A 25,414-nucleotide genomic window follows, 5' to 3' on the forward strand; every position below is an offset into this window, starting at 1 on the left:
GCGCTCCACCCTCACCCCTGGCCCTGCCTACTTGCCTCACGAGTCCTGATGACAGGGGACAACTGGATATGTGCAGGGAAGACAGACAAGACAAAATACGGACCGGGTCAGAACCAAGAGAGCTACGCAGTACAAAGGATTAAGCAAAGAATGGTCAGGAGAAGCCGGGGTCAAATACCAGGAGAGCAGAGAAGTACAAGAGGAGTCCTAAGAGAGTAGTCAGGTGGGAGCCGAGGTCACAATACCAGGACGGATGCGCAGTACAGGAGGAGCAGGCAAAAGGATGGTCAGGGAACAGGATCAGGTAAGTATTCAGCAGTCCAACAAATAGCCAGGAACCTAGAAATTAACAGGCAACCTGTAGCCAGCAGGCTGCCTGTATTTATAGTGGGGAGTGAGGGTCATGTGACATGGCCAGCGTCACATGACCGACAGACCAACCAGTCGAGCACCGAGTGATCAGCTCGGCGCTCAAGGCAGACTAGGAGCAGGGAGCCACCCAGCTAGTAAAGCCGCCCTCGGAATGAGGTCACACACAGAACCTCATTCCAAAAGCTAAGCAACAGGTCTGCGGGCAATGGGGGACCTAGTGCACCTTCGGAACCCCGTGACAGCTCCCATCCAGACGTCATCTCTTTCAGGGAAGACCCTGCATTTTTCAACAAGATAATGCTAGACCACATTTTGCATCAATCACAACATCATGGCTGCGTAGGAGAAGGATCCGGGTACTGAAATGGCCAGTCTGCAGTCCAGATCTTTCACCTACAGAGAACATTTGGCGCATCATAAAGAGGAAGGTGCAACAAAGAAGGCCCAAGACGATTGAACAGTTAGAGGCCTGTATTAGACAAGAATGGGAGAGCATTCCTATTTCTAAACTTGAGAAACTGGTCTCCTTGGTCCCCAGACGTCTGTTGAGTGTTGTAAGAAGAAGGGGAGATGCCACACAGTGGTGAAAATGGCCTTGTCCCTACTTTTTGGGGATTTGTTGACACCATGAAATTCTGATTCAACATATTTTTCCCTTAAAATGGTACATTTTAAACTTTTGTTCTGTTATTTATGTTCTATTTTGAATAAAATGTTAGAAGTTGGCACCTCCACATCATTGCATTCAGTTTTTATTCACGATTTTTATAGTGTCCCAACTTTTTTGGAATCCGGTTTGTAGTTTTTTCTCACAAAGTCTCCCTTTCCGCTAACTTGTGACAAAAAGTTCAATCTTTCCCCAAGGTGCCCCTCAGCGAATACCTTGGGGTGTCTTCTTTCCAAAATGGGGTCCTTTGTGGGGTGTTTGTACTGCCCTGGCATTTGAGGGTCTCCACAATCATTACATGTATGGCCAGCATTAGGAGTTTCTGCTAGTCTCCTTATATTGAGCATACGGGTAATGAGATTTTTTTTTCCGTTCAGCCTCTGGGCTGAAAGAAAAAATGAACGGCACAGATTTCTTCATTCGCATCGATCAATGTGGATGAAAAAATCTCTGCCCAAAAATGTGCAAAAAAAAAAAAAAAGAGGAGAAAGGCGTATGCCAGGACATAGGAGCTCCGCCCAACATCCAAACCCACTTCAGCTCGTATGCCCTACCAAACCCGATTTCTCCATTCACACCATTCGATGTAGATGAATAAATCATTGCCAGAATTTTTTTTTTTTATACAAAGTGTTTGCCAAAGCATATGAACATCGCCCCTCAGCTCATAAGCCTCGGCAAACGTATCTTTTTTACTGCAGAGGAGAAATCTCGTCTTGCAGCGCCGCATACACCGACTTTGTGTAATCTGACAGCAGCGCAATGCTTCTGTCAGAATGCACATCAGTGCTGCAGCTGGTTGATAGTTTGGTCCACCTAGAAGATAAAAAAAAAAAAAGGCAGCAACGCAATAAATTTATTAACATCAACTTTTATAAACTTTATATAACATTTGAAACAGAACATTAACTTTTTTGCTTACCTGTGATTTATTTTATTTTTTTACCTTTAGAGGACAAACCTCTCCTTCCCCATGGGACAATGTGCAAAGCGCAAATCGCCCAGAGATGTGGCGAAGTACATTATGCACTTTGTCCCAGGTGAAAGGAGAGGTTTGTAGCAGCTCTGTGTGAAAGGGCCCTAAGACCCCTGTGTGCCTGTCCTGTGTCACGCGATCCCAACACTAATAGTGTACCTGTGTGTGGTACTTGCGGAAACACTCCCCTATGCATAGGGCAGGCTGGTCAGGACAGTCAGGACAAAAAACGGTGGTGTCACACCTTATTCCAGCCCTGCTACAGACACAACATCTTTTTCTTGGGGAACGCTGAGTTGGGGTACCAGGATAGACACTCGGGAAGTGTCTGTCATGTAGCCGGCTAACTACATCAGGGACTTGGGGAACGGACCCCTCCTGGATACAGGAGTTCCGAAATGATCTCTTCCTGGAATTTTAGGAAGGATCCCGTTCTCCCAGCCTTACTGTAGAGAACAAAACTATTATAGACAGCCAATTGAATTAAATAAACAGACACCTACTTATACCAGCGTCTGGTGCGGCGGGACACTAAATAGAGAGCCAACATTTGGTCATTGAAGTCCACCCCTTCCATGTGAAGGTTATAGTCGTGGACAGAGAGGGGTTTCTCAATGACTCCAGTTGCCCTTTCAATTTGTACTGTCGTGTCTGCGTGAATTGTGGACATAAGGTAAACGTCCCTCTTGTCCCTCCACTTCACTGCGAGCAGTTCTTGGTCACACAAGGCAGCCCTCTCCCCCCGTGCAAGTCGGGTATTAACGAGCCGTTGGGGGAAGCCCCAGCGACTAGGTCGCGCGGTGCCACAGCATTGAATTCCGATTATATGTAAGTGCCGAAAGAGGGCCACGCTTGTGTAAAAATTGTCCACGTATAAGTGGTACCCCTTGTGGAGTAAGGGTGACACCAAATCCCAGACAATCTTGCCACTGCTCCCGAGGTAGTCAGGGCATCCGACCGGATCCAGTTTTGAGTCTTTTCCCTCATAGACCCTAAAACGATATGTATAGCCTGTGGCCCTTTCACAGAGCTTATACAGTTTGACCCCATACCAGGCACGCTTGCTGGGGATGTACTGTTTGATGCCAAGGCGCCCGGTAAAATGCAGATGTTCTGATTGGGGGTATACACATCTGCAAACCTGGATGACAAACGGTCTATGAGGGGCCGAATTTTGTGGAGCCGGTCATAAGCAGGGTGGCCTCTTGGATGACAGGTTTTATTGTCAGTGAAATGCATAAAGCGCATGATGACCTCAAAACGTGCCCTGGACATAGCAGCAGAGAACATGGGCATGTAATGTATTGGGTCTTTATATCAATAGGACCGCAATACATTTTTTTTCAGTTAGACCCATGCTGAGGATAAGGCCCAAAAATATTTTAAATTCGGAAACTGTGACTGGTTTCCACCGGAAAGGCTGGGCATAGAAGCTTTCCGGATTGGCGGTTATATACTGTGTGGCGTAGTCATAGAGATCTGCGGTGAAGAACAGCTCAAAAAACTCAAGGGCTGATCCTAAATGAGCTGTCTCCAGACTAGGCGGTGAAAGGGGGAAATACGGGTGCGGCGGAAGCAGGGGATTGCCAATTTGGGTTTGCCAGCACCTCTGGGAGACTAAGGGCTCTACGGGCCTGTGAACGTGGTGGCTGCGACGGGGGAGTTACTGCACGTGCCACTGTACCAGCTTGAACTGCCCTTCTGGTGCTCGCCACTTCACCAGGGAATACGGCAGTGCTGATAGAAGGTCCAGGATGTGCTGCGCTGCTGGTGTATGCCGCACCATAAAAAGATCAGCGCTAGCACCACTCTGCTGCAAATGAGGCTCATCACGAGGGGTATGCAGAACACTGACATGGGGTCGGGTACGCCTGACCATAGCAGGGGCCTCAACCTCCTCATCTTCACTAGCGGTTAGAGTGCCACTGCTGTCTACAGGTTCATATTCTGAACCACTGGATTCAGCGGGTGAGGCGTCCGAATCGCTTTCATCTATCAGGGCCAGAATCCTGTAGGCCTCTTCAGTGGAATACCCCTTTTTTAACATTTTGGGCTAACTAAATTTAGGGGGTATTCCTCTGAGACTATCCAGGATAAAGAGCACACCTGCCTAGTAAAAATGAGTGCTTGCGAAGTAAAGCTGCGATCGCTAATAAAGATCCAGAAAGCTCAAAAGTGATCTTTATAGCGCCACAGCGATTTTACAGTGTTTTTGCAGTGATCAGGAAAAAAATAATTCGGTGGGGCGGACTGAACGTAAGTGTGGGAACAAGATCAGGCCTGATCGGGCGAACACTGTGTTTTTTGTAGAGCCTAAGGTGACCCTAATGTACTGATATAGATCTGATTGCGATCAGTCTTGATGACTTACAGATACTATATAGTACTAGTGCTGATTAGTGACAGCGGCGATGACGCTAATCAGCGACTAATCAGTGACTGCGGTGCGGTGGGCTGGGCGCTAGCTACCTAACAAGTAGCTAAGTAACTGGCGGTGATAAGGGACCCTTACAGGGGGGTGATCAATGACAGGGGGGTGACAGGGAGTCTATATGGGGTGATCAGGGGTTAATAAGAGGTTAATAAGTGACAGGGAGGGTGTAATGTGTGTGTGGTGTTTGGTGCTACTTACAGAGCTGCCTGTGTCCTCTGGTGGTCGATCCAAGCAAAAGGGACCACCAGAGGAGTAGGTAGCAGGTATATCAGACGCTATTTACAAAATAGCGTCTGATATACCTATTTGATTGGTTATTTTAAAAATTTACAGCCTGCCAGCCAATGATCAGCGCTGGCAGGCTGTAGTTCAACTTGTGAACTGCGCAATCCTATGAACCCACGCTCCTGTGAGCGCGCGTTCACAGGAAATCTCAGGTCTCTTGAGATGATGCCAATAGGCGTCGCTGAGACCTGAGAGCGCTGCCGTCCGGACGCCTATCGGCGTTACCGTGACGGCAAGCGGTTAAATGTTACCATGTTTTTATTGAACACACCATGTAAACATTCACAGTGCAGGTGGAAAAAGTATGTGAACCCTTGGATTTAATAACTGGTTGAACCTCCTTTGGCAGCAATAACTTCAACCAAACGTTTCCTGTAGTTGCAGATCAGACGTGCACAACAGTCAGGAGTAATTCTTGACCATTCCTCTGTACAGAACTGTTTCAGTTCAGCAATATTCTTGGGATGTCTGGTGTGAATCACTTTCTTGAGGTCATGCCACAGCATCTCAATCGGGTTGAGGTCAGTACTCTGACTGGGCAACTCCAAAAGGCGTATTTTCTTCTGTTTAAGCCATTCTGTTGTTGATTTAATTCTATGCTTTGGGTCGTTGTCCTGTTGCAACACCCATCTTCTGTTGAGCTCCAGCTGGTGGACAGATGGCCTTAAGTTCTCCTGCAAAATGTCTTGATAAAATTGTGAATTAATTTTTCCCTCGATGATAGCAATCCGTCCAGGCCCTGACGCAGCAAAGCAGCCCCAAACCATTATGCCCCCACCACCATACTTCACAGTTGGGATGAGGTTTTAATGTTGGTGTGCTGTGCTTCTTTCTCTCCACACATAGTGTTGTGAGTTTCTTCCAAACAACTCAACTTTGGTTTCATCTGTCCACAGAATATTTTGCCAGTACTGCTGTGGAACATCCAGGTGCTCTTGTGCAAACTGTAAACGTGTAGCAATGTTTTTTATGGACAGCAGTGGCTTCCTCTGTGGTATCCTCCCATGAAATCCATTCTTGTTTAGTGTTTTACGTATCGTAGGGAGAGTAGCAGCAGTGCTGAACTTTCTCTATTTATAGTCAATTTGTCTTACCGTTGACTGATGAACAGCAAGGCTTTTGGAGATAGTTTAATAACCCTTTCCAGCTTTATGCAAGTCGACAATTCTTAATCGTAGGTCTTGTGAGAGCTCTTTTGTGCAAGGCATCATTCACATCAGGCAATGCTACTTGTGAAAAGCAAATCCAGAACTGGTGTGCGTTTTTTATAGGGCAGGGCAGCTGTAACCAACACCTCCAATCTCATCTCATTGATTGGACTCCAGTTGGCTGACACCTCACTCCAATTAGCTCTTGGAGATGTCATTAGTCTAGGGGTTCACATACTTTTTCCACCTGCATTGTGAATGTTTACATGGTGTGTTCAATAAAAACATGGTAACATTTAATTCTTTGTGTGTTATTAGTTTAAGCAGACTGTGATTGTCTATTGTTGTGACTTAGATGAAGATCAGATCACATTTTATCACCAATTTGTGCAGAAATCCATATCATTCCAAAGGGTTCACATGCTTTTTCTTGCAACTGTATATATATAGATTAAAGAGGAAAAGAATAAAATTGGGGTTGAATGGAAGAGAGAGACTAAATGATGGGATAATGGTCCTTTACTGTCTAATGGATAAAATAATGGTCCTATACTGTCTATTGGATAAAAAAAATAAAAAAAAGGCTGTATTGTCAAATGAATGGTGAGGGGTGGGGGATAATATAATATATAGGGTGTGAGTGACGGGTAGAGATAAACTGTAGGGGCATATCCAAAAAATGGAACATTGGATTAGACCATCGGGGTGGGCATATATAGGGCATTGGGTGAACATATAATAAACAGAACATGTTTGATGTAGAAGTTGTATAGATAGATGAATAAGTGAATAAATAAATAGTATGGGAACATATATGCGTGATGTAGAATTTGCATATATAAAATAAAAAATAAATAAATACATAAATAGTATGGGAACATATATGCGTATAGGTGAACATACATTAAATAAAACATATTTGATATAGAATTTGTACAAACCACAGAAGGACCCCATTTTAGGTAGTACTGTCGCCACATAACCACACCTAACTTCCCGCAGAGCTAAATCTTTAAAAGAGATGCAAGCACCATCCTGCCCCAAACTCAACCAACTGACCAATATCACGACCACCGCAACCACTAAACCCAAGGGCTCATTCAGATGCGGACACAGCTGTTGTAAATGTTGCCTCTCGATCAAAAACGGGCTAAAAGAAGTAGAGATCACCTCTTCAGGTGAAAAAATCCCATTACGTAGCCACATGGACTGCAGCACATCTTATTTAATATACATGCTGCAGTGCCCATGTGGACTCCAATACGTGCACTGTACCACCCAGAGCCTTAGAGACCGTAACAATTCCCACCGCTCAAATATAACAAAAAAATACATGAAACATAGTGTCTCGAGACACTTCGCGCAAGTCCACTCTGGCAACGCATCTCTCCTGAGTTTGACCCCTATAGAATGGATCGACAACTATGTCAAAAAGAAATGTACTGGATTTTCCTCTTTAACTCTCTTATCCCATCTGGCCTCAATGAATCCTTAGAACACAATAAATACTAATGATCAACTACATTCTACCATTACTCCACAAGTAAAATGACCCGAACCTCTGGATCCTAGGCTCGATACAATAGGGTCGTGACTACATTATTTAACTTATCCAAACTTCTTTACACATGCATGTATCTCCGCACATATATGTGATAGCATGTACGCATAAATGTTTTCACACTATTTATTTATTAATTTATTTGTACAAATTCTATATCAAATATGTTTTATTTAATGTATGTTCGCCTATACGCATATATGTTCCCATACTATTTATGTATGTATTTATTTTTATATATACAAATTTTACATCACGCATATACACTCACCTAAAGAATTATTAGGAACACCATACTAATACGGTGTTGGATCCCCTTTTGCCTTCAGAACTTAATTCTACGTGGCATTTATTCAACAAGGTGCTGATAGCATTCTTTAGAAATGTTGGCCCATATTGATAGGATTGCATCTTGCAGTTGATGGAGATTTGAGGGATGCACATCCAGGGCACGAAGCTCCCATTCCACCACATCCCAAAGATGCTCTATTGGGTTGAGATCTGGTAACTGTGGGGGCCATTTTAGTACAGTGAACTCATTGTCATGTTCAAGAAACCAATTTGAAATGATTCGAGCTTTGTGACATAGTGCATTATCCTGCTTGAAGTAGCCATCAGAGGATGGGTACATGTTCTCATTCTGTTTATGCCAAATTCGGACTCTACCATTTGAATGTTTCAACAGAAATTGAGACTCATCAGACCAGGCAACATTTTTCCAGTCTTCAACAGTCCAATTTTGGTGAGCTCGTGCAAATCGTAGCCTCTTTTTCCTATTTGTAGTGGAGATGAGTGGTACCCGGTGGGGTCTTCTGCTGTTGTAGCCCATCCACCTCAACAACTTCTGCTGTTGTGCTTCACAAATGCTTTGCTGCATACCTCGGTTGTAACGAGTGGTTATTTCAGTCAACGTGGCTCTTCTATCAGCTTGAATCAGTCGGCCCATTCTCCTCTGACCTCTAGCATCCACAAGGCATTTTTGCCCACAGGACTGCCGCATACTGGATGTTTTTCCCTTTTCACACCATTCTTTGTAAACCCTAGAAATGGTTGTGCGTGAAAATCCCAGTAACTGAGCAGATTGTGAAATACTCAGACCGGCCCGTCTGGCACCAACAACCATGCCACGCTCAAAATTGCTTAAATCACCTTTCTTTCCCATTCTGACATTCAGTTTGGAGTTCAGGAGATTGTCTTGACCAGGACCACACCCCTAAATGCATTGAAGCAACTGCCATGTGATTGGTTGACTAGATAATTGCATTAATGAGAAATAGAACAGGTGTTCCTAATAATTCTTTAGGTGAGTGTATGTTCCCATACTATTTATTTATTTACTTATTCATCTATCTATACAAATTCTACATCAAACATGTTCTTTTTATTATATGTTCGGCCAATGCCCTATATACGCCCACCCCGATGGTCTAATCCAATGTTACATTTTTTGGATATGCCCCTACAGTTTATCTCTACCCGTCACTCACACCCTATATATTATATTACCCCCACCATTCATTTGACAATACAGCCTTTTTTTTTTATCCATTAGACAGTATAGGACCATTATCCCATCATTTAGTCTCTCTCTTCCATTCAACCCCAATTTTATTATTTTCCTCTTTAATCTATATATATATATATATATATATCTCCATTCAACCCCATTTGTATTCACTTTATCCCTATGTATGCCCCAGTGCTAATCCCCCCTCCACCACCAAGCCACTCAGAGGAACACCTAGCACACACATCTTTTTTTCTTTTTCTCTCTAACTTTGTAACCACAGTGAAGCTTTTTTTTTTTTTTTATTTAAAGTCAACGGCAACCATAATATATAAGTACAAATATTGTAAAATATTACATAAGCATTTAAACAAACAAAGTAAAGGATCAAAGTTACAAAAAACTTTTTTTTTAAATTTTAACTTCCCCGAAAAGCCCACCCACCCACCCGTCCCAAGAACAAATAAAAGAATAGAAGAAAAAAAATTTAAGTCTGAATTTCCTCCCTTTCCCTCCCTCAGATCATACTATTTATCTATAAAAGTCTTCCAATTACTCCATAGTCTACTGTGAATGTGCATTTTGTCTACTTTAATATAGCCTGCTTTCTCAATTGATCTGTCTAAATTAATCGTGTTTATCCACTCGTTTACATTAGGAACTTCAATTCTCATCCATCTTCTGGCCACCAATAGGCGGGCCAAGAAGAAAGATTTATACAGCATACATTCATTGTCTTTTGATAGGTTGTAAGGGATTTTGCCCAGGATACAAAGATCGACAAAGGTAACTTAAGGCAAAAAATATTGCTAATTAGTTCAATAAGATCCTGCCAAAAGGATTGTATTTTGGGGTATTGCCACCACATATGGATTATATCCGCTTTTAGATTTCCACATCTTGGACAAAGATTTAACGTACCGGATAAAAATCTTTGAAGCCATCTAGGGGTTACGTATAAGCAATGTAAGATCATAAATTGGGTAACTCTATGTGAACGATTTAGCAAATAATGACTCGCTTTCCACAAACTCTTCCATTGTTCCTCCGATGGAGCCTATATCCCTTTCCCATGGATCCTTACTATTACATCTCTCATTATTTTGAACTACTCGAAATCGAAACTGATCTATATTTACCCCGCCACCCTAAAATAAAATTTATCAATTCATGTAAGTGTAACACCATGGATTTCTTAATCTTCACTGCCTTAAAAATTACTAGTAATTGATTATACCTAAAATAAGTTTATAATAATAACCTATCATCACCCACATTCCCTAATAATTCTTCCCTAGATATCAATTCCGCATGTTTAATATATTGTGAGATATACCATAAACCTTTTGATGTCCAGTACTTAGACTCACCCAAAAAAGTGATATCCCCCAGTGTCCTATTATACCACAAAGGAGTCATTTGTGTAATTCCTTCTAAACCTAGATGACGCTTAACCAACAACCAGGTCTCGCCTAAAGGTTTTATCATGGGAATCTTATATGAACCCTTTTTATATAATTGTGCTGATTCGAGTAATGCAAACATATTTGGCAAACCACCTTCACTATTATGCACTAAATGTTGTAAAAAATGTATTTGTTCCCACTTCATTATCAACGCAATATTGACCGCTGAATAGTAAAGCCTCATGTCTGGAATTTCCAATCCTCCCTGATCATAAGCCCTGGTAAACCAACTTAGTCTTTTCCTAACCCTCTTACCAGCCCACAATAATTCATTGAATAACTTCTCTATTTCTAAGAAGACATATTTTCCTATAAAAATGGGACAATTTCTGACAACATATAATAATTAGGGTAACAAAACCATTTTAATAAATCCTATCCTATCCACTATATTTATAGGGAGTTTATTCCAGATCTTGATCCTCTCTCTAATTTTCCGAAATAGCGGCATGAAATTCAAATCTATAAATCTTGACTAGTCCTTTGCTATTTCTAGTCCCAAATTTTTAAAGCTCTTATGAGAGTTCACTATCCTTAAAGGGGTTGTCCGTGTTCAGAGCAGAACCCAGACATACCCAGAATTTCACCCAGGCAGCCCCCCTGACAACAGCATTGGAGCAGTTCTCCTTTGCCCTGCACTGAATCGTGCAGGGCAAAGGCATTTTGTGGAGTTCCTGTGTCGTACCGGGCTCTCCTTAGGGCTGCCAGGCGGAGGCTTCCACCCAGCAGTGAGCCCAGTGACATCACCGGCACTGATGGGAGGGCTTTAGCGCTGCCCTAGCCTGTAAAACGGCTAGCGCAGCGCTAAAGCCCGCCCATCAGAGCCGGTGACATCACCAAACACACTGCTGGGTGGAATACTCAGCCAAGCAATTTGTTATGGTAAATAAAAGAGCCCTTGCCCTGCTCCGATGCTCAAGTCAGGGGGGGCTGTCTGGGTGAAATTATGGGAATGTCCGAGTTCAGCTCTGAACCCGGACAACCCTTTTAAATTCTTAACTTTGATTTCAACATTATCGCTTAACAGAGATAAAATTGATTTATTCCAGTTGATTACTAGTATACCCGAGAGCTTACCAAACTCATTCATCACTTTAATAACATAATCTAAGTCCTTATTGGTGTCACCAGGAATAAAAAAGATCATCAGCGTAAAGTGATATTTTGTCCTCTTGCCCCCTAACCCCAAACTTTTGTAAATGCTTGTCCCATCTATTCTTAATCGCCAATGGCTACACAGCCAGGGCAAAGAGCGGAGGGGAGAGAGGACATCCCTGTCTCACACCTCTTTTAATGTTAAAGCTTTCAGACAAATGTCCGTTAGTGGAAATACGTACTGTCGGAACCCCGTAAATAATCTTTAACCAAGTTATAAATTCAGGGCCAATACAAAATTGACCCAATATTTCCCAGAGATATCCCCATTCCACACTGTCAAAAGCTTTTGTCGCATCTAATGACAGAATGGAACAGCGACCACAGTGCAGCTTTAATTTTATATTCTAGTTTAGAAAAATAAAAGTGGTGCTGCGACTGGTTGCTGTCAGCAACACCCTTTTTTAGCCAGTTTTGCAATACTGCCCCCATATGATTAATTTTTTGTAGGTGTTGAATAGGCATACATGCATGCAAACTTACATGTCAACCAAGTTTGCATGTACGAAGAAAATTAGACATGCCTGAGGAGGGCACAGTACATATTTTGTGACGCTACATTATTCAAATTGAACTTATTGCTTTTCAAAGTAATCCCCGTTGATTTCAACACACTTATTCCACTTCACCTCCAGTGATTGGATGCCCTCAGAATAGAGAAGACTTCTTGCTGCTACCGGAACCCTGTTACTGCCTCTTTGACTGCATCAGGAAATGGTTTCCCATACAGAAATTTCTTCAGGTTCCGGAAGAGAAAGTAATCACTGGGAACCAGGTCTGGACTGTAGGGTAGGTGGTTAAGCCGCGTTCCCTGATAGCAGCTTGTGATTTGTGAGATTTATGAGCTGGCGCATTGTCTTGAAGCAGCAACACACCTGCCGACAACTCCCCATGGTGTTTCTCTTTATTTGCCGCACGTGATCCCTTCATTGTTAAAGCAAAGGTGTCTGCAGTAAGTGCTGCCTTGTGTAGCATGAAATCTAGTAATTAAACGCCTTCTGTATCCCTGTTTTCATGATCTTTCCAGCTGACTGCTGCACATGTAATTTCTTTGGAGTTGGTAACCCATTGTTCTTCTACTGAATGGACTCTTGTTTCATCTCAGGATCTTGGTGGTGGACCCATGTTTCATCACCAGTAATAATTTGAGAATAGAAGTCTCCTGGATTTTCTCTAAGCATGTCTAAATTCTCTTGGCTAAATTGCTGGCGACAAGCTGTTTGCTCAGGTGTCAATATTCGTGACACCCATCAGGAACATGAATGGCACTGGAAACTGTGCCAACTGAAATGCCTAATTCATGGGCTATAACACTGGCTTTGACCCGATGATCTTCCAAAATCATGGCCTCCACTTTACGGCACATTTCGTCTCAAGATGCTTCAACAGGTCGCCCTGAACGGGGGTCATCTTCAATTGATTCCCTACCCCATTTAAACTGCTTGGCCCAAAACTTTACTTGGTAGTAGGAAGCTGCATTATCACCATATACAGCAAACATCCTTTCATGGATTATTTTCGTCCTTTGTAAGGAATTTAATCATGGAACGAAGCTCCAAATCCCTCACTTTATTTTTAGACCTACATTGCACTGCACTTGCCATCCTGTCACTTCCAATGCTTTCATCAGACTGAGCTGCTACTGTGTGTTGCATGTCTAAACATGTCACAACCTGCACAGACAAGCTCAAGCTCCCTAACACTGACAGAACATGCTGGGGTAGATCACTTATTGAACACTCCTTGTATCTTATCTATTTAGTGTCATATGGTTTTATTTTTATTATTACATTTGAGTTTATTTTAAATTCCAACTACATTAATTCTGTGGTCAAGGAACACACATCAGGGCTAGAGAAGCACACAACAGAAGCAGCTTATGGGGTCAGTGTGCCCTACTGTATATTTTAATACATTTACTAACTACTAGTAATGGTGAAAAGTAACATGTTAATAGCATTTTGGATGCACAATAAATGTTGAACAGAACTCCAGTGGACCATATTTTTCTTGCTTTATCCCGAAATACAGTAGCATGCAAAATAAAGTAGCTTTCAGGTCAGAATGTTCTTATACTTAACTTTAATAGATTCTACTTAGAGAAAATGATTTATAAGTTCCATTAATAGCTTTTTTTAGAATTAAGAAAACAAGCTAGGGTTTTCTTTCTAAACCACAGTGGATTCTGCACCTCCATTTCAGCCTCAAGAGATTTTATGTCCACAGCTTTGACAGCATCCAGTGCTTACCCAGGCCAAAATCACTCAGCTGACTGAGCAAAAGAATGGAACACCAGCAGCAGAATGACTGAATACGTGTTGTAAGTGATACGCAAGCATCTCAACATAGCTAAGTGTTTTACCAGATCACTCTGTACTTAAGTATATGCTTACATATTCTTAGAAATGTTGAAAGGATACCAATTTACTGAGAATTTGAGCTTTAAACAGACACAAAAATAATGTTCCTTTTATATACAATATATCATTAAACTACCGCAAATGTTGACTAGTTTTGGCAAAATGAAGTCATAGCCTGTAAGTAGTTGAAAATACGAAAGTGTTATATGAAAAATGTTAATTTACCAATTGAAATACAGTGGTGATTGAAACTTTGTGGACCCTTTGGAATTTTATATATTCCTGCATAAATTTGACCTAAAACTACATCAAATTTTTACAACTCCCAAAAGTAGATAAAGATAACCAATCAAATGAGTCAAAAATATTAGACAGTCATTTTTGGTCAATTATTGTTTTTTCTCGGTCAGTTGTTTTCAGTGTTTGTGGGCAACCTGTTTTACATATGTCCCAACTTTTGAAAATCATAAAAGAGGGACAACATGTGCAGCACACATAGCATGCCGCAGCTTTTTTTTCATACTAGGCCACGTCTCTAATTCCACCCAAAGCATAACTATACACACCCAGTCCCTTAATACCCTGACATAGTTATTATTCCGCCTTTGTGCCAGTACATAGTAGTTATGCACACACTGTGACCCCTTCACAGCAGTAATGCTCACATAAGCCCCCTTCACAGTAGTAATGCTCACATGTGCCCTCTTCACAGTAGATATGCCAAGATGTGCTCACTTCACAGTAGATATTCCAAGATGTGCCCCCTTTACAGTAGATATTCCAAGATGTGGCCCCTCCACAGTAGATATGCCAAGATGTACCCCCTCAGAGTAGTTACTGTATTCCCACATGTGCCCCTTCATAGTAATTATGCCCAGATGTGCCCCTTTATAGTAGTTATGCCAAGATGTGCCCCCTTTAAGAGAATTAAAAACAAACAAAAATTAACTACTCACCTGGTATCTCGAATGACCACAGCTGAGCAGCCGGTGCTCTCCAGCAGCATCACAATGTACTGTCACGCTTGCTGTGTAGGAGGAACCAAGGCTGATTCTACTCCTCCTACATCATGCCACTGCCGGGAAGGTGCCGACTGCTGAGAAGAATGGTGAAGCGGGGAGCAGATAGCTCCCTGCTTCACCATTACAATCAGCTGAGAGCATTACAGGATTGCAAGAAAAAAGTTGCTGCACTTCAAAAAGAACACTGTTGTCCATCTGCAGTTTGGTACAGAACACCAGGACAAGCCAGAAGGCTATTGGAGCAATGTTTTGTGGACCACAATTGAAATTTTAAGTTTAAATCAGAAGTTATATTCGGAGAAAGTATCTGGGCTAGGGTGAATAGCAATCATTGATGGCAGAATGAATTCTGAATTATACCAGTAAATTGTAAAGTAAAATAACAGAACATCTGTCCATGAGCTGAATCTCAAAAGACTGTAGGTGTCACCGCCAGTTCTGTGAGGTCTGTTAGACGTTCTTCTCTACCTCTTGCATGAGGTTCTTTGTTTTGGTTTCACTTTGTTATCTCCTTTCCTTCTCCCAGCTGTCACCTATTTACACTAATTGTCTCCCTTTATATTCCCTCCCATACTAGCTCACTTTGCGGTTTATACTTCTTCCTGGATGAGTTGTTCACTGCTGATTCCTCAGATAAGTCCTTTTCCTTTATTTGTGTTTCCTTGCTGGCTTGATTCTAGGTGACCCTGACTCCGTCCGTATTAAGTGCAGGGAGCCGGTGGTCGTGTCCCCTCACTATTATAGGGTTTTCAGGTGTCACACAGTATAAGGTACGTGGGCATGCAATTGTCTACCATAAAGACCTTTACATGGGCATAGCAGTCAGGGAGAGCTCTAGGGGTTTTATAGGGCTCACGGCTCACCCATATGCTCCTTAGTTTGTGATCAAGCCAGTCGGATGTTTATTTATAAGTTCCAGCTTTCTGCAACACCATCCGTGACATTATAAATCGTAATAACCGTCTTAAGCATGGATCCGGGTTCAGCCTTAAATGACCGCATGCAAGGTCTTTTGCTGGAGGTAGCAGATCTCCGTAAAGCTGTGTCTCAGTTTCAGGTGACCGGTTCTGCTGGCGTTCATGGAGTTTGTTCCGAGCCTAAGATCTCGCTTCCAGGTATACGTTCTCCGGGGGTAGTGAGAATTTTGTTCGCTTTAGAGAGGCTTGCAAACTCCATTTTCGCCTACTTCCCCGTTCCTCTGGTGATGAGGAGCAGAGGGTGGGGATCATCATCTCGCTGCTCAGGGATAACTCTCAGTCTTGGGCCTTTGCGCTGCCGGTGGGGGCACGGCCCCTCCGATCGGTGGTGAATTTTTTGTAGCCCTGGGGCAGATATATGAAGACCCGGATCGCATTGCTCTGGCTGAATCTAAACTGCGTCTTTTATGCCAGGGTAAACAGTCCGCAGAGATACAGTACAGACCAAAAGTTTGGACACACCTTCTCATTCAAAGAGTTTTCTTTATTTTCATGACTATGAAAATTGTAGATTCACACTGAAGGCATCAAAACTATGAATTAACACATGTGGAATTATATACATAACAAACAAGTGTGAAACAACTGAAAATATGTCATATTCTAGGTTCTTCAAAGTAGCCACCTTTTGCTTTGATTACTGCTTTGCACACTCTTGGCATTCTCTTGATGAGCTTCAAGAGGTAGTCCCCTGAAATGGTTTTCACTTCACAGGTGTGCCCTGTCAGGTTTAATAAGTGGGATTTCTTGCCTTATAAATGGGGTTGGGACCATCAGTTGCGTTGAGGAGAAGTCAGGTGGATACACAGCTGATAGTCCTACTGAACAGAATGTTAGAATTTGTATTATGGCAAGAAAAAAGCTGCTAAGTAAAGAAAAACAAGTGGCCATCATTACTTTAAGAAATGAAGGTCAGTCAGTCAGCCGAAAAATTGGGAAAACTTTGAAAGTAAGGGCTATTTGACCATGAAGGAGAGTGATGGGGTGCTGCGCCAGATGACCTGGCCTCCACAGTCACCGGACCTGAACCCAATCGAGATGGTTTGGGGTGAGCTGGACGGCAGAGTGAAGGCAAAAGGGCCAACAAGTGCTAAGCATCTCTGGGAACTCCTTCAAGACTTTTGGAAGACCATTTCAGGGGACTACCTCTTGAAGCTCATCAAGAGAATGCCAAGAGTGTGCAAAGCAGTAATCAAAGCAAAAGGTGGCTACTTTGAAGAACCTAGAATATGACATATTTTCAGTTGTTTCACACTTGTTTGTTATGTATATAATTCCACATGTGTTAATTCATAGTTTTGATGTCTTCATAGTCATGAAAATAAAGAAAACTCTTTGAATGAGAAGGTGTGTCCAAACTTTTGGTCTGTACTGTATATTGTTCAGAATTTCGGAAATGGGCAGCTAATACTCATTGGAATGATGCTGCACTCCGAAGTCAATTTTGCCATGGTCTTTCGGAAAGATTGAAAGATGCATTTGCTTTTCATGACAGACCAGCCTCGTTAGAATCTGCCATGTCTCTAGCTGTTCGTATTGACAGGCGTCTTAGAGAGAGGGAGGAGACTACTCCTTCCTGTCATATTCAGTCCAAGGACAGTGGGGCTGTCTCATTCAGTGCGCAGGGGTCTCAGTCTCTCTCAATCCCCTCTGAGGAGGAGGCCATGCAGCTGGGTTTGCTTGCCTCTGATAGTAGAGGATTCAGCTCTCAGAGGAGGGTTTGTTTCTGTTGTGGGGGTATAAATCATTTGGCTAATGTTTGCCCCTCAAGGAGATTCATGGAGTTTTCTGAGGGTAATAAAAGAAAAACAAAAATAAAAAAACCCTCTAAAAACTTTCCATTTGCTACTATTGGTAAGGTTGATGCGGAAATTGAAGATTTGCCGTTTACTTGTAGTTCCCGTTTTCTCCTACCTGCCAGGGTGGCGCTAGACAGCAAAAACATTGTTTGTGAGATTTTTGTAGAAAGAGGAGCAGCTGTCAATCTCATTGATAATCAATTTACAATAACGCATGGTTTCCAGGTATGCACTTTGGAAAAGGATATACCTGTTTTTGCTATCGATTCCGCTCCACTTTCTCAAAGATCGTTAAAGGGCATAGTTCACAATATCCGTTTGATTGTGGGTGATGCTCATGTTGAGCATATGTCATGTTTCGTCTTAAGCGGATTACCTACTCCTCTAGTGTTGGGGCTACCCTGGCTCACTAAACATAACCCCACCATTGATTGGCAAGCAAGGCAAATAAATGGTTGGAGTTTTGCAGAGAGAATTGCCTCACGGCGTCTCTTTCAGAGGTTTCTACCAAGACTGTGCCATCTTTTCTCTCTGAATTTTTGGATGCGTTTTCCGAGAGTGGTGTCCAGGAGTTGCCCCCGCAATGGGAGTACGACTGCCCTATTAATCTCATCCCAGGCGCCAAACTGCCAAAATCACGTTTATACAATCTCTCCCAACCTGAAAGAGTCGCTATCTCTGAGAGCCTGAGAAAGGGACACATCCAACCCTCGAAGTCACCTGTTGCCGCTGTTTTGTTTTTTTTAAGAAAAAAGATGGTTCTTTAAGACCTTGTCTGGATTTCAGGGAGCTGAACTGTATCACAATTCGTGACCCATATCCGCTTCCTCTGATCCCGGACCTGTTTAACCAGATTGTTGGGGCTAAGGTTTTTTCTAAGTTGGATTTAAGAGGGGCATACAACCTGGTCAGGGTCAGGGAAGGGGACGAATGGAAGACGGCCTTCAATACCCCTGAGGGTCATTTCGAGCATTTTTTATCATTTAATGGGGAAATTTGTACTGATGTATCTAGATGACATTTTGATTTTTTCTCCTGATTTCAAGACTCATCGAGACCACCTACGTCAGGTCTTGCTGATTCAGCGGGATAATAAATTGTACGCTAAGGCCTCTTTCACACTTGCGTTGTCCGGATCCGGCGTGTACTCCACTTGCCGGAATTACACGCCGGATCCGGAAAAACGCAAGTGTACTGAAAGCATTTGAAGACGGAACCGTCTTCCAAATGCGTTCAGTGTTACTATGGCACCCAGGACGCTATTAAAGTCCTGGTTGCCATAGTAGGAGCGGGGAGCGGGGGAGCGGTATACTTACAGTCCGTGCGGCTCCCGGGGCGCTCCAGAATGACGTCAGAGCGCCCCATGCGCATGGATGACGTGATCCATGTGATCACATGATCCATGCTCTTGGGGCGCCCTGACGTCACTCTGGAGCGCCCGGGGAGCCGCACGGACGGTAAGTACACTGCTCCCCCGCTCCCCGCTCCACTTTACCATGGCTGCCAGGACTTTAGCGTCCCGGCAGCCATGGTAACCACTCTGAAAAAGCTAAATGTCGGCTCCGGCAATGCGCCGAAACGACGTTTAGCTTAAGGCCGGATCCGGATCAATGCCTTTCAATGGGCATTAATTCCGGATCCGGCCTTGCGGCAAGTGTTCCGGATTTTTGGCCGGAGCAAAAAGCGCAGCATGCTGCGGTATTTTCTCCGGCCAAAAAACATTCCGTTCCGGAACTGAAGACATCCTGATGCATCCTGAACGGATTTCTCTCCATTCAGAATGCATTAGGATAATCCTGATCAGGATTCTTCCGGCATAGAGCCCCGACGACGGAACTCTATGCCGGAAGACAAGAACGCAAGTGTGAAAGAGCCCTAAACTGGAAAAATGTGTGTTTGCTGTTCCGGAGATTCAATTTCTTGGCTTTCTTCTCTCCGCTTCTGGTTTTCGCATGGACACTGAGAAGGTCAGCGCTGTGCTTGATTGGGAGCTTCCTGAGAATCAGAAGGCGCTGATGCGGTTTTTGGTTTTGCCAATTATTACAGAAAGTTCATTTTGAATTATTTCTATGTTGTTAAGCCACTCACTGATATGACTAAAAAGGGGGTAGATTTTTCTTTGTGGTCGGTAGATGCGCTTAAAGCCTTTTCTACTATCAAAGAGAGTTTTGCTTCTGCTCCCATTTTGGTACAACCTGATGTCTCTCTACTGTTTATTGTTGAGGTGGACGCTTCTGAGGTGGGTGTGGGTGCGGTCTTATCTCAGGGTCCCTCTTCTTTTTCTCAAGGAAACTCTCCTCTGCAGAGAGAAATTACGATGTGGGAGATAGGGAGTTGTTGGCCATCAAATTAGCTTTTGAGGAATGGCGCCATTGGTTAGAGGGAGCCAGACACCCTATTACCGTGTTTACAGACCATAAGAATCTGGCCTACTTGGAATCGGCCAAGCGTCTGAACCCGAGACAGGCCAGATGGTCTTTGTTCTTTTCTAGGTTTAATTTTGTTGTTACGTTCCGCCCTGGGGTTAGAAATGTGAAGGCGGATGCCCTGTCACGTTGTTTTCCGGGAGGGGGGAACTTTGAAGACCCGGGTCCTATTTTGGCTGAAGGGGTGGTAGTCTCTGCTCTTTATCCTGATTTGGAGGCAGAGGTTCAGGCAGCCCAGGCAGAGGCTCCTGATCTTTGTCCCCCTGGGAGGTTGTTTGTGCCTCTCGCTTTACGACACAAGGTTTTTAAGGAGCACCACGATACTGTCCTTGCTGGGCACCCGGGGAGTAGAGCCACAGTGGATCTCATTGCTCGGAGATTCTGGTGGCCGGCTCTTCGTAAGACGGTTGAGGGTTTTGTGGCAGCCTGCGAGATCTGCGCTCGTGCCAAGGTCCCTCATTCACGGCCATCGGGTTCTCTCCTCCCGTTACCCATTCCTTCCCGTCCTTGGACGCATCTGTCCATGGACTTCATTACGGACCTGCCTCGTTCCTCAAGGAAGACTGTGATTCTGGTAGTAGTGGACCGTTTAAGCAAAATGGGTCATTTCATTCCCTTTCCTGGGTTACCCAATGCTAAGACGCTGGCGCAAGCGTTTGTTGATCACATTGTTAAAGGGATTCTGTCATGAGATTTGAGCCCTATAAGCTAAACATATGGCCAGGTCCGTACTAATAACATGAATCCTAAACTGCCCTTATTAAACCTGCTTGTGGCTCTATTAGCCCAAAAAAACTGTTTTTTATAAGCTGTCACTCACCTACCTAAGGTGCCCAAGGGGTTTTACGTTAACCCAGGGTTCCCGCCCGCACCCCTCGCCGTCTGGTGCCCAGCGCCGCCTTCCTCACCTCAGCCCCGCCTCCGCAATCCTCCCGTCCCTCTGCTAGATCCGGCGCCTGCGCACTAGGCTCAGCCTGATGCGCCGCGGAATCCTGGCAGCGGCTTCATTGAGCGAAGTGCGCATGCGCCGCCTGATGCGCATGCGCACTTCGCTCAATGAAGCCGTTTTTGTCCCTTGCTGAGTTTGCTTTAAATAACCGTCGCCAGGAGTCCTCTGATAAGTCACAATTTTTTGGTGCATATGGATTTCATCCGCAGTTTGGGACATTCTCTGGAGAGGGGTCTTCTGGTTTACCTGATGAGGAGAGATTTTCCTCGTCTTTGTCATTTATTTGGCATAAAGATTCAGGATAATCTGAAGAGGATGAGTGAGAGATATAAGAGTGTGGCGGATAAGAGACGTGTGTCTGGTCCGGACCTGAATGTGGGTGATCTGGTGTGGTTGTCTACAAAGAATATCAAACTGAAGGTTCCCTCCTGGAAGTTGGGTCCTAAGTTTATTGGGCCTTGTCCGTCATCAATCCCGTTGCCTTCCGTCTTTATCTTCCTCAGACTTGGAAGATCCATTGTTTTTCACAGGTCCCTATTAAAACCTTATGTCCAACCCACTGTACCCTCCTCTTTGCCTCCTCCGATTGTTGTTGATGGTAATCTTGAATTTCAAGTCTCTAGGATTGTGGATTCTCGCATTATCCGCGGCTCTCTCCAGTACCTCGTTCATTGGGAGGGTTATGGTCCTGAGGAGAGGATATGGGTCCCAGTGGCGGACATTAAGGCCACTCGTCTCATCAGGGCTTTCAGGGCTTTCCATAGGTCTCATCCTGAGAAGGTGGGCTCTGAGTGTCCGGAGTCCACCCGTAGAGGGAGGGGTACTGTCACCGCCAGTTCTGTGAGAAGGTCTGTTAGACGTTCTTCTCTACCTCTTGCATGAGGTTCTTTGTTTTGGTTTCACATTGTCATCTCCTTTCCTTCTCCCAGCTGTCACATATTTACAATAATTGCCTCCCTTTATATTCCCTCCCATACTGCCTCACTTTGCGGTTTATACTTCTTCCTGGATGAGTTGTTCACTGCTGGAGGCTGCTACTGCTGATTCCTCAGATAAGTCCTTTTCCTTTATTTGTGTTTCCTTGCTGGCTTGATTCTAGGTGACCCTGACTCCGTCCGTATTAAGTGCAGGGAGCCGGTGGTCGTGTCCCCTCACTATTATAGGGTTTTCAGGTGTCACACAGTATAAGGTACGTGGGCATGCAATTGTCTACCATAAAGACCTTTGCATGGGCATAGCAGTCAGGGAGAGCTCTAGGGGTTTTATAGGGCTCACCCATATGCTCCTTAGTTTGTGATCAAGCCAGTCGGATGTTTATTTATAAGTTCCAGATTTCTGCAACACCATCCGTGACAGTAGGTCAGGCAGCAAGACAGCTACCTAAGTACACAAGTCATTTTACCAAATAATGGTTAAAGAATAAAGTTGAGGTTTTTCAATGGCCAAGTCAAAGTCCTGACTTTAAATAGGTTTTCTGAGACTTTAATACTTAGGACCTATTGTTTGGATAGGTCATCAGTATCTGAATAGTGGGGGTCCAACACCCGGGACCCCTGCTGATCAGCTGCTTGAGAAGGCTCCTGTAAGTGCCGCAGCCTTCACACTGCACACCAAGCACAGTGCCATATATTGTTCAGCAGCTGTGCTTGGTATCGCAGCTCAGCCCCATTCACTTGAACCCGTCATGTATGGAGAAATGGGCTAAAATTCCTCCAAACCAATGTGTGGGACTAAAAAACAATAATTAGAAACATTTAGTTGGTGTTACTGCTGTACAAGGGGGGCACACCAGCTACCAAAAGTAAATATTTGCATACTTATTTTTAACACTTTGGTTTGATTTGGCTATCCTTATCTACTACAGATTTTCAAGCAGCACTGTATTTTTACCTATACATAAAATCTATACATAGTGGTGTTGAAAGATAACTCTAAAACTTGACAAAGTTCTAAGCAATATCCAGAGATTTAAACCTCTTGGATCACAAAACTGTCAGAAAGTCTTAAAATGAATTAAATTTGAAAAAAAAATCTAATATATTTATATATATATGAACATACTGTTACCTTGTTCTGGCAGATTTGGTGAACTGCTCTTGGATGAACATCTGATATAGTTGCAATTCTGGTGCCTATATTCAGATCAAATATCTCTATATCGTGGTTACTTCCTGCAGCAAGCACAATATCTAATGGATTCACATTAAGGACTGAATTATCTAGAATGAGTAAAACTTTGTATCTTTAACAAAACAATTTTACAACATAAAAAATTTATCGATCAAGCAAGGTCATAAATCAATTTAAATTACAGCACCAATGTAAGTTTTAATATATGATAATTATTATCCCAGATGACATTAGGTAGGAAAGGAATAACAGTTAATTGGAGTTGATTTCTTTTCCAGTTTCTTCCTTTTCCTAACATGGCATCTGCAGTAATAAATGAATATGGCTAGGTTCACACTTTTTCTTAATACACTTGATCGGGCTGGATCAACAACCAATAAAAAGAGTTGTATAACTTTGAATCCATTTTACAATCCAATAAAAAAAATATATAAATTAATAAAAACATATGTCTCACAGTTTTTTATTATTGCGTGTTTTGTTTAAGTGGCTCTGTCAGCTCCTCAAAGAGCAACCACAAAGAGCTGAATGGACCTGCAGCATGCATACATGATTGCCACTCCATTCAACATGGGTCCCGATTCTTGTGAACAGCAGGTGCCTCAACGATCAGAACCCCGCTGATTTAGACACTTATCCCCTATCCTGTGGATAGGTGAAAATGTCTTCTAATGGGACCCCTTTAAGTGATTAACAGGTCTCCCTGTGCACAAACCTATACATAAAAAGCTGGTAATCACTCTGTGTGGGTAAAAGAAGCAGAACATAAAGGGGTTGGTTAATTCGTAAAAGTAATTGCAAACAAGTCCTGATCTGTTTCTTGTGTGACATAGAGATGTAACTTACACGCTCCCCCCCATCTATGGGCTGCATAAACATTATAAGTGGGTGCAAGATGGCAATGGTGAAGTGAATCACCTATATCACTGCTTTCTGTGCTGTCCCTAGAGCGAATAGAAAATTAATGAAATCCCTCTATATCATCAGGAACATCCACTATGACATGGTCACACCCATGTAATAATGTGCCCATATCATGCATAATAGGATACCGCAAACCCAAATAACTAAAGACTATTTATGTTTTTCCAACCTTGCCTTATTTGCTTCTAACACATAAAAAAATTATTTTGAGTATAGGTACTTACCACTCATTTAAATAACATATACCGGCTAACGGATGGGGCTATATTAATTAAGGGGAACCTTTGTTCTTGGGTAAAGTGACAATATATGTTAAGCAAAGTACATCCTCAAGATATGTCATCAATATCTGATCTGTGGGGGTCCAACACCCGGCAACCCTGCAGATCAGGTGTTTGAAGAGGAAGTGGCACTCCATGAAAGTGCTACTTCCACTTCATTACACTGCCTGTTATCTTGGAAGTCTCTGCGGTGCAGTGTAATTACAAGTACTTGCTCCATTCACTTCTATGCCGTATAATGAAGAGGAAGCAGCGCTTACATGGAGCACCACCTGCATGCGAGCGCTGATCAGCTGATTGACAGGAGTGCCAAGTGTCAGACCCCACCAAATCAGATATTGATGACCTATCCTGAGATATATTGCGTTGAATGTCTGTATTTTGTTTTTATCTTCAGTAAAATAATATGGATACAGGAATAAAAGTCATTTACAGCAGATAATCCGGTGATCTCCACGGCTGATTCCATCTGAAGTGTTTGTACTGGTTTGCACACACTATTTTGGTTATATCTATGAAAGAAAGAAAACAACATGAGAAAATCTAGTCACCATACAGTGTACAATTAAATGTGTTATCCAACAAATGTAAAACTCTTTTACTTACTTAGAGCATTGAAAGGACTTCCTGTGCATGGGTGGGCAGCAGCTCATGTGATACAATCTAATTGCAATTAGCCCTCACGTATAGCCCCAGAGATACTGTACATATGGTAAGGAAAGTTCCCACAACTTCTTCTCCGCTGTGTATTTCAATGAATTTAGAAGTTGGGATGAATGAATTAAGTCTGGACCACTTCACCTGCCTTACTATGAGATAACTAACCCAGCACTGAGGGGGGAGGGGAGCAGGGAAGCTACTAAGCTTGTTAGGTCACCTCTAAATGCTGGAGAAGGTAGACCAAAAGGATCAACAGCAGGGAGCACTACCAAAGAGGAAAATGTAATATCTAGTACATAAAAAATGTACTGCAAT

At 43.1% G+C, this 25,414-nt stretch overlaps 1 protein-coding gene across 5 annotated transcripts in view; it reads right to left on the bottom strand.

The window, feature by feature from the left end:
- Window positions 1-25,414, bottom strand: part of WDR27 (WD repeat domain 27) — a 696,346-nt gene that overhangs the window by 312,826 nt on the left and 358,106 nt on the right. For all 5 annotated transcript variants that reach the window (XM_040429334.1, XM_040429333.1, XM_040429335.1 and 2 more), the window contains 2 exons: window positions 24,854-24,951; window positions 23,172-23,293 (listed from right to left, as the gene is read on the bottom strand). In XM_040429334.1, the coding sequence (XP_040285268.1) occupies window positions 23,172-23,293; window positions 24,854-24,951 (220 nt within the window). The remainder of the gene's footprint in view (window positions 1-23,171; window positions 23,294-24,853; window positions 24,952-25,414) is intronic.

Source organism: Bufo bufo, chromosome 4 (genome assembly GCF_905171765.1).
Source record: "Bufo bufo chromosome 4, aBufBuf1.1, whole genome shotgun sequence".
NCBI classification, from domain to species: domain Eukaryota; kingdom Metazoa; phylum Chordata; class Amphibia; order Anura; family Bufonidae; genus Bufo; species Bufo bufo.